This window comes from Lagopus muta, chromosome Z (assembly GCF_023343835.1).
Source record: "Lagopus muta isolate bLagMut1 chromosome Z, bLagMut1 primary, whole genome shotgun sequence".
Lineage (NCBI taxonomy): Eukaryota > Metazoa > Chordata > Aves > Galliformes > Phasianidae > Lagopus > Lagopus muta.
In genome coordinates, this window is record NC_064472.1 from 23,349,989 (window position 1) to 23,366,176 (window position 16,188).

Here is a 16,188-nt window from a genome sequence, read left to right on the forward strand (position 1 = left end):
CGGGCTCGCCCCCTAGCCCCTGACCTCCTGACCCTGCCGGCAGCCCCCGCTCTCCGCCAGCCCCGAGGCGGCTCCGCGCCCCTCGGCCCCGCCCGTCCCGGCCGAGGCCCGGGGGTGGGCGGCGGCGCGCCCGGGCTAACCCGTGCGGCTGTTCCAGCCAAGGGGCGGGCCGGCGGCCTCCGCGGGAGGAGAGTTCGCGGCGGGGCAGGAGTCCGTCCGCCGCCGGGAAAGGCGCAGCGGTAGCGTTCCGCATCCCTGAGCCGTGCGGGATGAGCGCGATGCTGCGGGCTGCCTTGCGGCGGCTGCGGCTCCCGCGCCGTGGCGGCTGTCCCGGCCCCTCCGCTGCCTCGCGGGCCCTCGGCGGCGCCGCGGGCGCCCGGGGCGGGTGAGTGCGGGCCATGTGCCGGGGGGCTGCGAGGGATTGCGGGAGCGGGGCTGGCTGTGGTGATGCGCGGGAGGTGTGGGAGGCGTCGGCCCCGATTACGGCCGTCCCACCGGGGTGACTTTACCTGCGAAGGTACGGGAGCCGCACCAGAAAGGCGAACCCCGTGGGGCCCCTCTGTGGGGCGGGGTGTGCGTCTGGGGACCCTCGCCTGTCGGAGAGCAGACCTGCCCTTGGGGTTGTCGCTGTGCCGAGCCCCCCGGTGTGTTCTGGGTTAGGTGGGCACACACACAGTGACATTTTGTCGCATCAGGTGGAGTTTACAGGGGACGGACTTAGTGGATTCTGACCCTGCTTGAAAAATGTGGAGGGCCAAGGTATGAAGCCTTAAATTCAAACTGCAAAAGAAGTTCAACGCTGATTAATGTGTACCTCACTACAGTATTCAGTATAGGAGCTGTTGCTCTTTACATCAGGCCATTAAACAGTTTAGTGATAACTTGGAAGAAGATTAATCTGTAACCTCAAAAAAGATCGTGTGTAAGTGTGTGTAGCTCAAACACAGTGAACTCATGGTGTCCGCTGCTTCCCTCTGCTTTGTTTCGCTGCCACGATTTGTTTTGCATGCCTATTTATCCCCACATTTATATCTACGATATGATTTTGTAAGACTGTTCATAAAGCACATAACTAGCAGCTTGGATTTCTGAATGCAGGTGGGTGAAAGTTCAGTTAATGCATTAGATAGCCTTGTGTCAGAGAAGTTGGCAAAAGTAACAAGCAAAAAGCTGTGTAAAGGTATGGAGATAAAATTAAATGAGTATTGATTAGCTGTCCTTGAGCAACAGATGCTGTGGTTTCACAGCTATCTGGAACATCTCCTGCACAAAGAGGTGTGACCTTGTCTCACTCATACAAAAAATGGCTGGTTTTTGGATAAATTTCCTGATATGCTTGCTGCTTCAAAGTCTGTGGAAGAGAGAGCAGAGGGGAGGATCGCACAAGGTAGAGAAGGATGGGCTACCTTTGGTATCAGTTCTAGTTTTTGCTGGCTTAAAGTGACTGAAACTGTGGTGCAGCTTAGTGGCTGTATGCAAACAATTGAGAAAAAGCACTGTTTTTGTAATGCTCTAACTTCAGTAGAGTAAAACATGTCAAAATAGACAGAGCATGGAAATAAAAACCGAGTTTCATGGTTCTCGAACACTGATGTAGCCTGCTGACACATTAAAGAGCTTTCCTAAGTAGGCACTTGCACAGAATCATGAAACCCCCCATGTAGGGGGGTGGAAGGGACTTCTGAAGATCATATAGTCCAACCTCCTGCTAATGCAGGTTCATAGAATCATAGAATCACCAAGATTGGAAAAGACCTCCAAGATCATCCAGTTCAGCTGTTCACCTATCAGCAGTAGTTCCCATTAAATCATGTCATCATGTCCCTCAGTACAACATATAAACAGTTCTTGAACACTATTCTAGAGTTGGTGACTCCACCACTGCCCTGGGTTGCTTGTTCCAACACCTGACCACTCTTTCAGAGAAGTAGTATTTCCTAATATCCAGCTTGAATCTCCCATGGTGCAACTTAAGGCCATTCCCTTTAGTCCTACTGCTAGTTACATGGGAGAAGAGGCCAACTTCCACCTCATCACAGCCTCCTATCAGGTACTTGTACAGAGTGATAAAGTCTCCCCTGAGCCTCCTCCAGAGTAAATAATCCCCCTTCCCTCAGCTTCTCCTCAAAAGACTTGTTCCATGCAGTAGGTTTCACAGGAAAGCGTGCTGGTGGGTTTTGAATACCTCCAGAGAAGGAGACTCCACAACCTCTATGCGCAGCCTGTTCTAGTTCTCTGGCACCAGTGAAGTGTGTAAGTTTTTCCTCGTGTTTGTATGGTACTTCCTGTGCTACAGTTTTGTGCCCCTCGTTCTGCCACCCAGCAACACCAAGAGAAGCCTGGTCCCATCCTCTTGACACCCACCCTTCAGATATTTATAAATATTAATCAGATTCCCTCTCAGTCTTCTCCAGGCTGAACAGTCCCAGGTCCCTCAGAAGGGGGATGCGCCAGGTCCCTTATCATCATTGTTGCACTCTGCTTGACTGTATGACCAGTAGTTACCAGTCTTTCTTGAACTGGGGAGCGCAGAGCTGTACACAGTATTGTAAATACAGCTTCACCAGGGCAGGGTAAAGGGGGAGGATCACCTCCCTCAACCTCCTGCCCATGTTCTTTTAAATGTATCTCAGGGTACTGTTGTCATTAGGGTACACTGCTGTCTCATCGCCAACCTGTTGCCTACCAGGACACCCAGGCCCTTCTCTGCAGAGCTTCTTTCCAGCAGGTCAGCCCCTTACCTGTACTGATGTGTTATTCCTGCCCAGGAATGTGTTATTCCTCCCCAGTTTTAAAAATACACACTTACCACATTGAACCTCATAAAATTTCTCTACCCAACTCTCCAACGTGTCTGACTGAATGGCAGCATGGCCTCCTGGTGTGTCAGCCACTCTGTCCAGCTTTCTATCATCAGCAAACTTGCTGTGGGTGCATACTGTCTGTTCATCCAGGCCACTGATGAAGATGTCAAGTAAAAGTGACCCAGTACAAACCCCTGGGGAACACCACTAGCTACAGGCCTCAAACTAAACTCTGCCTCACTGACCACAACCATGCTGATCACAATTTTCAGAAGACTGTGTTGCATACACCATAGCATCTTTGGGAAGCCAGATTTTTGTTGCTTGAGGTTGTCATTAAGAAATGAGCACCAGAGATAAGAGTAAATGGGACAAATAACAAAGATTGGAGTTACATTTGCTTTGTGGGTTTATTAGTAATATATGTGTTAAGACTTCTGAAGAGTGTTTACTTCAAAAGAAGATAAATGTAAATAGGTTAAGTTCTAAGGCACTTGGACAACCAAGTGAAAATGGACAAATGTTCAACTGCCTTTCTGTAACTGTACTGTTTTGTTTACCCTAGAAAAGAACACCGATCTCCTTCCTTGGGGAAAGATAGAGCAGACACAGTGATCATTGGAGGTGGCTGCGTTGGTGTTAGTCTAGCCTATCACTTGGCTAAGGCTGGCTTACAGGATGTCGTTCTGCTGGAAAAATCTGAGCTCACTGCGGGATCTACTTGGCATGCAGTAAGGAATATTTTGTTAATCTCTGAGATTAACAAGAGTTTGTTACAGTTTTAGCTCCGGGTTCTGTATAGACTTCCTGTGTGAGTTTTGAAAGTTGATTTAGTTATCTGCAGTATACTCATTTGTGAAAATTTGGGCAAATACTGAATGTATTTTTGGAATTGCTGAAAGGTAACTGTTAGTACTGCTACACATTTTTGGTAATTAACTGGATTTAGACTTTAAACTTTAAGTTGGATTTTTAAAACTTAAGTTTTTACTTCATAAGTAATTTATCTTATACTGCACAGTTTATTACTGGAAGTGATGCATAAACCAGAAGTGTGAAATTTGGCATTGTTTTATGCTTAATCACTTTTAATATATGTGCTATCCTGAAAGAAAAGCGATAGAGAAGCAGCAGCAGTGTCTAGTTTTTGGGAAAATCACTGTCCCAGAAATTGATTCCTCTTAGAGACAACAGCTTTCTTTCCTGCCACCTCCGATGTTACACAGAATTGTGGAGGAGCAAAAGTAACAACTGTACACTATGATTTCCTAAGGCCTCTGCTCTTAGGAAAAGAACTAAAAAACATATGTGCAATATTGACAGGTGTGGACACCTCCTCTTACAGTGCTGTACAACGTGCATGTATGTAACTACGTATTTTGTATGTCAATGTCTGGTGTAGGTAGTGTGCTGAAATAAAATAAAGCTTGCCACAATAATAGATGCTTTTTACATTCATTTCAGTCTACACTCAGATGAGGTTAGCAGAAATCTATTCCCGTATGTAGTAATAAAAGTGGATATAAAAGCAACAGTTTGCTGTCTCTGGATTTACTCTGTTAATATACAATAGAGCATTTATGCAATATTTATAACTAATACCTGAGTGGAGGATGACTCAAACAGATCATGTTTGATTTATATTCTCATGCTTTTCTCGGAGGAGCAGGTCTGAAGTCTGAAATACTTCATTATAGTGCAGATGCTTTGTGTTTGGAGCCTTACAAGTCAGTAATAGCAAAAAATTATTTAGAAAAAACACTGCCTGAGATGTTTAAGTATATTTATGTTTTCTTTTACTTGGTTTTCTACAAACAGAAGAAAACACACTTTGTGGAGTTAGGAAAACAAAATCCAGTAATTACCTTTCTTTTAGACAATCATAGCATAGCTGATGGCAGTAAAGAGAACAGAGCAACATGATCTATAGTGTCAGATCATGCATCTCAAAATGGAATGATGATTGTGAAATGTCTGAATAAATATTTTTTAAGCATGTGAGAGTTGCAGACTGGATTCTGTTTACCCAGTGCACATACAGAATGATGTGTTTGTAAAAAAAATAATAAAAATGCCCTCATTGAATAAGAAACCAAAGTGGTGAAGGGGGAATTTGTTTCTAAGTGTTTTTTTGTTATACTCGCCCCCTAGATTGTTGTTTGTAACTATGTAAACCAATCCTTCAGTATTGCTCTCACATCTTGGTGAATGTAATGATGGAGCACTGGGTGAGGAGCTATGCTGTAAAGATGGGGAGGGTACTGCAGCCAAGAAGAGGGCTGCTTTGTAGGCCCTGATGCAACAGAATGCAGTGATTAACACAGTAAGACACCTAGTAGGAAACAGGTCATAAATGGATAGCTATAAAGTAAAATACATAGTCTAGTATTGCTCTTCATTGAATTCAGTGTTACAGTGCTGTATCTGAAGATGAAAAAGTTGTTTCACCAGATCAAAGAGATCAAAATTGTGATTGTCAGTTCTTCATTGCAGTAGGTACTGTATATTTACCAGTGACCTCCTCAAAGTGTTTCAATACTAGGTTTAAATGAAAATTATATATGTAAGTAGCATGTTGAATGGCACATAGCATATTGTCTGCAGTCCCAAAACCTGAGAAAGCCTGGTTCGGATATTGCTAAAATGTACCAGATTTTCTCACTTTCACAGACCAGTAAGTCCTGCCAGAGCTCAGGATTGTTTCATATAGATCATACTCCTGTTACTGCCAAAACTTCATTCCATGTCTCAGGTCTGAGATAAATTTGTCTGACTTTCATTACATTGAAATGAAAACAAGATGGAGAGAATGATGAGAAGTAATGAGTAGGTAAAAATAATGGGGCATGTGCTCCTCTTCTACCTAACCACAACAAAGTAATGATTATTATATGAATGTAGAGGCTTCATGAACTCGAAGAGTTTTTGAATTTATATATAGTGCAGATCAGACTGTTGGCAATCTTACTACTGAAGCTGTAAGAACTGAACTATGCATATATTACTCACACAACAGGTAGTTTTCTAAGAAAATGTGGAATGTATCATTTTGTTATGTAATACTGATTCTTGCAACATTCAACTGATTTTGCTGCTGATAGTTAATAAATCACAGCACAAGACAAAAACTTGTTAAGATTTGGTCAAACTTGCAAGAGTGATGTAGCAGGTGGTTAACAGTGTTAATTCCATTTCACTTCAGAATGCTGAACAGACTTGAATAAAATGAAAAGAATAAATCAAAATGTAAACGTCTAATCTATAAACATGGTTTGAAATCTCTGTTTTTAAAGCATAATGTCCGTTCTAAGGAAAATTACTTTCATTGCTCATGTTCACCTACAAGAACAAAATCTATCTCACAAAAATAGAGCAAATCCTAAAGCAAATCTTCAGATATGAGAATGGTTCATTGTCTAATTCAGGGTGGCATTCTGGGAGGCCAGCTAAGCTAAACAGGGAAATCATGACAATTTCAGTGCAATTCGTGGGAAGCGGAAGCAGAAAAAGGCTATGAAGAAGTAATTTTAAAAAATTGTATGGGCATGCAAAAGATACATTACTCCAGTTAAGACTGGAAAGGAACATTAAGGCCAACAGCATCTTCCAGTGTTACGTTAGTAATAAAATGCTGAAGAAGGGAAATATGGGACTCCTGCTGTATGAGATGGGTGATTCAGCCACACTGAACACTGGTAAGTCTGAAGTACTCACTGCCTCCACTACCAGTCTCCACTGGCAAAGTTTCTTGTGCCTCTCTGATTACAAACAGTTTGGGGAGTAGAGGAACTACCAGTAGTAAGTATCAAGTCAGGCATCACTAGAACTTGACTGATGCAGATACATTGGCTCACATGGTCTGAATCTAAGGATGTGTTGATGGCATTGCAAGATTGCTGTTACATAATTTTTGAAAGACTGTGATGTTAAAGAAAGTACCCAACGCCTGGAAAAGGGCAAAAGTGTCCAATTTTATAAGAAGCCAGAGAGATTACTGGGGAGCTAAAGGCCAGCAACTAGCCTTACTTTGGTTCTTAGGAAGTCATGAAGCATGTGTGTCTGGGCCCATAAAGAAGAACATAATTGGGAACAGTCAGCATGGATTTGTTCAGCGTAAAGCAAATCCAGTACCTTCCATGTCAGAATGACTGAAACTGGGGACAAGAGGAGAGTAGCTGAGTCATTCTCCTGAACTTCAGCAAGACTATCATGACTCCCATAATACTTATGTATTCAGTTAAAGATTTGATGGCCTGTATGGCAAGGACAACTAGGTGGGTAAAAGACTGGATGCTTGAACTCAGAGTGTAGTGGTTAATGGATCATACTATACCCAAAAGTTGGTAACAACTGAGTTGCCACATGGGTCTGTCCTTGGACCCATCTTGTTTATCAGTGATCTGGAGCAAATAACAAAAGTGCATGCTTATCAAGTTTGCAGTTAACACCAAACTGTGGGAACCAATCAATACAATAAAGGGCAGGGCCTTTTCAGGGACCTTGTTGAGGAACCTGGGTAGACTGGAGGGATCGAATGACAAAAACTTCATGAAATTTATCAAGTAAAAATGCAAAGTATTAAAATAATTGTCCACGGACAAACAACAGTTTCTATCCTTAGAGATTTTCCAGACAAGAAAACTGGGGAAACTGATTGGATCTCATAGCTGACCCTGCATAAAGCATAAGGTTACAGAATTCCTGGCGTCTTACTCAGCATAAATTATTCTGTAATTATATTATCTTAATTTTATTGTAGTCCAGTCAAGTTATATTTGCCTCTTCATTACATTTCTGAAATCAGAAACATTTTTCATGAGAAGCCAAAGACACAGAGTGCGTTTAGAATTCTTTTCTTCACTTAAAAATGTCGTGGATTCTTGAAATGGAATGCACTTTGCATGGTTATAGCTAATTTGTAAGTCATTTGTGATTCACTGTTAAAATGACTTCACTAATAGTGGCCACTAACATGGAATTTCCTTAACTTTGGAAGAGGTATTGCTAAATTCAGAAAAAGAAGAAAAGATCAAACAGAAAACATTTTTATAAATAATAGAAGACGGTAAAAATAATATGAGATGGAACAACTTCCAGGTACAAGTGAATGAATTACCCATTGATTATTGTGAACAGCTGAAGAAATGTAAACACTTGAGTGGCTAATTTATTGCTTTATTCTCTATACACAGAAAAAAGGTTATTAGGGCTTATTTTTTAGGAAGCAAGAAAATTTTAATTACAGATTTTCCAAGGAAGCAGCCCTGGCTTTTAGTTAACTGAGGAAATTATATAATGTGTTCACAACCTTGTAAAACCATGTAAATCAAATGAGATCAAAAGCACTCAAATATTCTGTATCCATTGTGATGTAGATGGTGCAATATCCTAACAAGAAAAGATAAGCAATATTTTTGTAGAGTATTTACCTATCTTAAGGATCTCCTTGTTTTGCACTTAATGTGGCCCTTGGAGGATATTTCTTGCTCCTACAGATTTGCATGATTGTTTTTAAATTCAGATTGTTTGGGTAACAAACAATATTATACATGCTCAGGGAACTGCAACCAAATTTAGGAGTAAAATGCACTCGCAACTGAAAAATATGTAATTTCACTTATTTGGTAAAAAATGGTGCTGCATATAAACTTTAACAAATCAGGAAGATAAAATCCACATGAAGGGAAGTAGGAAAAACTTTTTACAGTGGTTAGCCTAAAACTCTGCTGTGTTAATTTTTACCTTTGGATTCCCTGCTGTTTTTACCTCAAAATGGTTATGAACTCAAAGGTGTACCCTGGTGTCTGTCTCCTTTAACTGGTTTAAAAAACCCTGTGCTGTATTTTAGTACATCCATGTGAGTAAATGAATCCTTTATATATAATTTGAATTAATAAGTAAAGCAGTCATTATCTATGAATAAGGTCTATTTTAGTCAGCAAAGGGGATATGCTATGAAAATATTTAAAACAATGTAGTTATTTAGCTTGAAAATGTAATGTGATTTTTCACTCGGAAGAAGGATTTCAGTGAGATGCTGAATTCTGGAGCTACAAAGGCATGTGCCTAACTACTCTAAGACCTAAACTCTGCTTTTCTTAGTTGCTCAATACGTGCTGTTATGAATGTCATCAGAGTGATACAGCTGGCTCTAGAGGAGGCAAGTAAATAGTTTCCTTAAATGCAGAAAAGGTTGTAGTAACTTCTTGCTTTCATGTTTGCACATGCCCAATAGGGCTCCTCAGCGTTCTAAAGTCAAACCTAGAGAAACAGTGTGCAAAATACAAATACCAATATCTTATATTACTTCTTGAAACACAGCAACTGCAGAGACTGAAGTTGATGAGGGTTGTGTGTCACTTCCAAACAACTCTATAATTTAAGGAAGAAAGGAAACCATAGGAGAGGACAACTGCAAGAGTATCAGGAGCTGCCAAATTTGATGAGAAAGGGCAGGTGGAAAAACAAGTGTGCAGAGAAGAATGCCTTAAGTAGGGAAAGAATTTTGGTCTTATTTTCATGGCACTCGTCTCTATCCATGTGTTGCTTTTCTTTACAGTATCTTGACAGTTCCTGTTTGAATGACAGTTGAAAGGAGGGAAAGAAAACATTGCATTTCTAATTGTATCACTATGCTGTTGTTCCTATTTCTTTTTTGAGGCTGGCTTAACTACTTACTTTCACCCTGGAATAAACCTGAAGAAAATCCATGCTTACAGCATCAAACTCTATGAAAAGCTGGAAGAAGAGACTGGACAGGTAACTGACTTTTTAAGTATTAATTCAAATAAATATAAATCTTATTAATAGTCTTACAAAAGAGTTTGGAATGGACAGATTGCATATAATTGTTCAAGACTATCATAAGTCTTACCTTTTATTTAAATATGTTCTTCTGCCTGCATGTCAGTGCTAAAGTCTTGTGCTTAATCAGTAAATATTTTAGATTGTTTCCGAGATCTTCCTAAAGTTTAAGAAGATGGTTTTCATCAAACATCTCAGAAGCTCAGCAGATAGAGTGTCTGCAACTTTAGCTTCATGTACGAGCAAAAATAGCATCAAGGATCTGGAATGAATGGATTGATTATGATGCATTCCTGCTTTAAACATGTCCACTTTTAATTTCATATGATATGATAGATCGTATTTGAGAAGATTGCTGCAATTCTTCCTATCCCTTTAAGAGGCATGTTTTTATTTAGTGACTTAAGGAAGGGGTATGCAGAGAGGGAGCTGTATTCCTTATCTGGCATCATTCAGCCATTCATCTATTACACTCATGCTTGCTTCAGCAGAAACTGCATGATACTCATAGTAGCATGAGTTGTTAACTTCTTAATTGTCATAAAAAGCTTTTTTCTTCTTTCTATTGCCATTTTTTAAAGCTACCTAGTCAGCAAATATTCATTAGAAGTTCTCCTAAAAGTCATATTAATGCCCTGTGAAGTAACAGAGAAAAGACAAAGTGCATAACATATACCAAAAAGTGAGCATTCGGTGTCTAAATGTGTAAGGATGTATACTTCATTAGAAAGATAAAGGGGAGAGAGATTATTCATTGTGTTAATAAAAGTGCTTGATCAGCTAGGTTTATTCAGCTGTATCTCAGTAGAAAATTATGTAGGTGATAACTTTTAATGTAAACTATTACATACTATTTTCAGATGTATCTGATTGTTTTGAAAGTGAATCTATAAATTATTAATCAAATCTTAACAAAAGCTTTTTAGAACTTTTGATGGTATTATGTATTTATTTGGGAAGCTAATTTGATAACATTTTATTTGGGAAGCTAATTTGATAACATTTCAAAAAAAATATCAAAAGAGTTTACTTATAAATCCTGTTCCTTCAAGACTGCTTGACTTACACGAGTCTTTTTTGTCATGTTAATGACAAAATTTATGTGGACTTTCCATAGCACAGGAACATGCATTTATCGACTTCACTTCTACTTTTCCATTTAGGCTGTGGGGTTTCACCAGCCTGGAAGCATCAGAATTGCGTCAACCCCTACCAGGGTGGATGAATTCAAATACCAAATGACTAGAGCTGGTTGGCATCCAACAGAGCAGTACCTGATTCCACCTGAGAAAGTGCAAGAGCTGTTCCCCTTACTGAACATGGATAAGGTAAAGAACCTAATTTTAAGAAAAATAACTTCTATTGCATTTAAATAACAACCAGATATTTAATTTTATAGCCTATTCATAGAAATGTATGAGAAACTCTTGTTTTTCAGTGAAAAAATGGATGAAGGAAATTGCTCAGGCTTTAGTGAATACTCTATGCTATAATTCTAAAGCATTGGAACCTTTAATTACCTGGGAGAACTGGGGAATTTTACTTCATCAGGGCCACTGCTAAGTCAGCCTTTTAATATTCTATGTTTTTTAAATTCATTTTGATTTGTCTTCTAAGTTTTACTCAAGAAATCAAAGAAGTAGATCACATTTAGAAAATAAAGCATTTTTGAAACAAAACTAGTTGATTTTGATTTTTATATCCTTTCGTTTTGTATGATTTTTCCTCCACTTAGGTTTTAGCAGGCCTGTATAACCCTGGAGATGGTCACATAGATCCCTATTCTCTGACAATGGCTTTGGCCGCAGGAGCCAGAAAATACGGTGCCCAGTTAAATTACCCAGTCCAAGTGACTAACCTGAACTCTCGATCAGATGGCACATGGGAGGTTGAAACTCCACTTGGGGTAATTCAAGCGAAGAGAATTGTCAATACTGCAGGTAGGATTTAACATAATCATTTTTATTCTCTTTGGATTTACAAACCAGGTGACACTGAGGATCTGTACTGAATTGTGTGATTTACAGAAATGAGTAAGATATGGTTTTGAGTATTCATTTGGTTTGTAGTAAAATACACTCTGTGTGTATTTACATTACTATGAAAATTCAGCTCTTCAGTTAGTTGCCCTTAACTAGGAATTAATAATATTTCTTTCTGGGCTGTCTCCAGAAATTAATAGTTAGACTGTCTTCTTAGATTTCAGAAGCAGAAGAGACCTCTTCTACTGTGCAGTAAGAAGAAGAGACAGTCTGTGAATGTTGTCTTATCTTATGACAGCTACTTAGGGAGATGGGATATCTGAATGAAGTAGGAATATCTTCACAGTTCTTTTTCAAAGAGAACTGAAAGTTTGTACCAAATAAGATAACTGCCCACTTCAATGTTATCTTTCTCTAAGATTTAGCTCTATCCACATATCATTGAAAGGGAAGATTTTTGTTGTCCTTTGCTTAATATTTTAAATGTACACTTTGCTTAACAATACATTTTTACATGTAATAAAAATTTCTCAACTGCAAGGATCTTATATTTACATATGATATTTTTATTCTTCGTTTTGTTAAAGAGGCCAAACTGACATTTCTGCTTAAAAGAAACAGGTTTTGTTTTTGTTTTTCTAAATAAATTGAATAAGACAGGTACTCTTCTTGTTGGTGGGTACAATAACTATGGTTAGTACTTAAAAACATGAGCCGGTTGGATAGGAAAGGAGTAATTTGAGAGAGTGAAAAAAGGTATGTACTAGGTTACTTTTTCATGTAACGAATTCAGAGAGCCCTGTGTTAGATCATAGAATCACAGAATGGCCTGGGTTGAAAAAGACCACAATGATCACCTGGTTTCAACCCCCCTGCTGTGTGCAGGATCACCAACCACCAGACCAGGCTGCCCAGAGCCACATTCAGCCTGGCCTTGAATGCCTCCAGGGAAGGGGCATCCACAACCTCCTTGGGCAACCTGTTCCAGTGCCTCATCACCCTCTGGGTGAAAAAATTCCTGCTAATATCTAACCTAACCTCATTCCAGTAAAGACTGAGAAATCTATTGAAAAGTGTGCTTTCTCATCATATATGCTTTACATACATTGTTGCTCATCTGTGGTTGCTTTCAGCCTTGCTGAAATAGCTTACCTTGAGTTTCTGTGCATGGACTGTCATGATGTCAATGTAGTGTGCCGTAATGACATTTTGAAGAGGTCTAGAGGAGTTCAGTATACTTGTCAGAAAGCAGGTGACCACAGAGACAGGAAAATCAAATTAATTTTTTGTAGACTGCTAAGCCAAGCACTTAGAAGATGAAAGGTATCAATATGTAGATTGCCTTTGGATTCTTAGTTTATTTGGGTCTTGAACTGTTTCGTGACAGCATTCAGTTACAAAAACATCATAACTTCTTTTACTAGGATCCTTGTGTTATTTCTTAGACAGGATGGATGCATTTGTCTAAAAATATTCCGAGATTATGGAATGAGGAGCTCTTTTGACAGTCAGACTTCTTATTTAGGCCCCAAACTTGTAGATATTTGTAATTCCAAAATATTGGCTCTGCATCAGATGGATGAAGTATGAGTTTCACATAGTAATTTCCTTTAAATTTTTGTAGTGTACTTGTCTTTGGCTTATACATGAAGTTGACAGTAGGCAGAATTCTCTAGTAACTGCTTCTCAACGTCTGTTAAAATCAAAATGAGCCCTTACAAATTTTTCATAGTCGTCTTCTGACTTAATAACTTATTAAACTAAAAATATACTGCAAGCTGTTCAGCCAGAATGAACATTGGAAGCACGTATTGCTTAACATTCTGGCTAAGGATGTGAACAATACTGTATAACCCGTATCTTTTATAAATGTTCCTTCAGCTAACATTTATTCTTTTGCTCAGCCTTATCTCATTCCACCAGAATGGCTCTCCACATTCTCTCTTCCTTCCTTATCCCCAGCCAGCAACTGCCATGGAATTGGAATTGGAACAAACTAGTCTAACCCAATCTTTAGCTGTTCCTTATGTGAGATTTCCATTTTGGAACAGAGTAGATGTCTAATAAGTCATCTCTGACATAAAGTAACTGGTATTGAGCTTGTTAGAGTGATTTCAGCCTATTTATAACAGAAAGTTGATTAAAATCTAAAAAAATAGCTGATATAGTTTGTGCAATGTACATATGCATACATAAACACAAACGTTCAGGCCTGTGCACAATCTGTATACTACCATTTAGACATATGTAGTGATGCAAGATTTTCTCTTCTTTTAAATACAAGAAATAGATTACATAGTTGAACAGATAGGCTCAGTAATATTACCAGTAAATAGTTCTGCATCAGATGTTTGCAATCTCTAGAATTTAATCTTTATAAATGTCCTTGAGATGTAATTTATGCTTTCATTTATCTCTTCTATTTGTGATAGGACTTGACATCTGCTTCCAATTATAATTTTGTTTTAGAGAACATATTCTCTCCGTTGTCATTTTTGTGTTTATAATAGCTTTTGCACATGGTTCAAAAAGTTTAAACAAAGAAAGTATAATATATTTCATATAGTAAGTGCCAGCTGTTGTAGTTTTGAACAATTAAATAAGCATTTAGCTTCAGTATGAATTTTTTTTTTAGAAGTACAATATGTTAGATTTTATTTTGAGCATGCCTAAAGTACTTGCTTTTAATTCATTGGCAGTTTAAAATCAATTGTTTGCCATATATTTCTGGAAACTTAATGTTTTTGTAGTTAAAAAAAAAAATCCTTAATAATTTTGAAAGCAACAAAGTTAATTTTCAAAGATCTAAAATTAAGTCTGCGATTTTTACTTTCTCTGAGGATTTTGAATATGTTTGCTCTCTATATTTTTCACACTAATTCTTTTTTAACAAGTAAGCAGCATATTGAATTTCTTTGAATATCATGTCTGGAAGTAGTATTTATTTTGCAAATATCTCTTTTAAGTCTAAACCATTTTGGCAAGAAAAGAGTATGTGATGCTAGATGCTATTTCACTTTCTTTACTCTTAAATGGATCATTAGCTGATCTTACTTTAAAATTGTTTTCTTTGGAGGTGGCCTGGAAATGCCCAAATCAAAGTAAGTCCCTACAGATCTTGATGTGTCTTTTCATTATATCATATATATATATGTATATATATGCAGTCATGTTAACACATCTACAGTGTTCCTATATCAGAACTGTGAAAATGAGAGCCTTGCTTTCAAATCTGAGAAATTCTTAAATTATTGGTACATGCTTTTCCTGCACAAAGATTTAATATAGAAAAACTCATAAAATACTTTGTGAAATCAATTGTGAATGCAATTACTACCTCTGCTAATTATTGGGTATTGGTTGTATGATCTTTACTAGATTTCTGGAAACAGCAGAATTATTAAAGACCAGATCTTTGGCTGATTTAGGGGGAAGAGTTCCCTTTTATATGATTTAAATAAATTAACCCTAAGGATTCTGTGAAGTCTAAAGCACTGTTAAATTACTGTAATGCCTGTGTGAACAGTGTTTGTGGTTGACTAGTCAATGGCCTGGACTTGATAGAAAGGGGCAGCGTGCAGATTGCCTAGTAAATGAGTGAACGCATTTCCTTTTTTTATTTTGTAATGATTTTGTTAGGCAGCTTTAGGTCCCCTTAGCCTGTGCTTAATGTCACATTTGTATTTGTCATGTAATAACAGAGGAAGCCCTTGAAGATGTGCTGGAAATTAAGCTTCATTAGTTTTTTTGGTTGTTCTTTGCATAAAAAAACATAGATCAGGGTTCAGAAGCCTTAAAAAGATGTTCTGAATGTGTGCATAACTATGGCACAACCTTACCTGAGCTATTTTGACCAACTTAGGAACTATTCTGTCGATGAGTCTCCCCAAGCAGCAAGGATGCAGTTCAGAAGCAAATGTCTTACATGTAAGATAAAAGCAGAACAGGAGATACTGTTTGGTTTTTTTTTTTTTTACTATTTGCTGAACAGGGGCTTTTAATTGTTTGAATTTCTTGGTCATCATCTTGGATTTCATTGTCCCTTTCTTCACCTGGCCATTAGCAACTGTCAAGTGAGTTACCACAGAAAACCTTCCTCTTGGAAACTCTATTTTTAAAAACTCTGGGTGTTAGACCCTGTGGCTGCCTTGGAATATTAAACAGGAGATTAACAGCCCTCGCAGCATGAATGAATGGCTCCAAGCCAGCACAGCCCAACTCAGCTTTTCTCATTGCCCTAGCTTTAGGCCTTGCCGGAGATGAGAGGACGTATGCCCAGGCTAGTGTTAGCCAGCAGCATGGTATGGTTGCTTTCTGTGGAAGCATGGAAATAAGGCCAGTAGGGCAGGGATTTTCCCAGCAAGGGCCTCATCCCAAACAGTGCAAGGGAGAGAGTGGGCAGGCCACAGATTGGCACTTGTCATCTGCCCATCATCCAGATTTCCAGACAAATTTGTATGGAAGATGCGCAGGCATATCCATAGAGACAATCCCAGGCCACAGACAAGACAGGAAGTCAACAGTAAACAGGGTCAGAGACTGCTCAGTTATCAACAAGCAGGTCCATGGTGATGAGACTAGGTTGAGGCCAAGCTGGA

General features: G+C 38.9%; 1 protein-coding gene across 1 annotated transcript in view; it reads left to right on the top strand.

Moving 5' to 3' along the window:
* The first annotated feature begins 254 nt into the window (after positions 1-254).
* DMGDH (dimethylglycine dehydrogenase) overlaps positions 255-16,188 on the top strand; it is a 46,487-nt gene continuing 30,553 nt past the window's right edge. Inside the window, exons 1-5 of the mRNA XM_048932399.1 lie at positions 255-385; positions 3,370-3,535; positions 9,465-9,563; positions 10,772-10,936; positions 11,344-11,548. Coding sequence (XP_048788356.1) covers positions 270-385; positions 3,370-3,535; positions 9,465-9,563; positions 10,772-10,936; positions 11,344-11,548 — 751 coding nt within the window. The 5' untranslated portion in view covers positions 255-269. The remainder of the gene's footprint in view (positions 386-3,369; positions 3,536-9,464; positions 9,564-10,771; positions 10,937-11,343; positions 11,549-16,188) is intronic.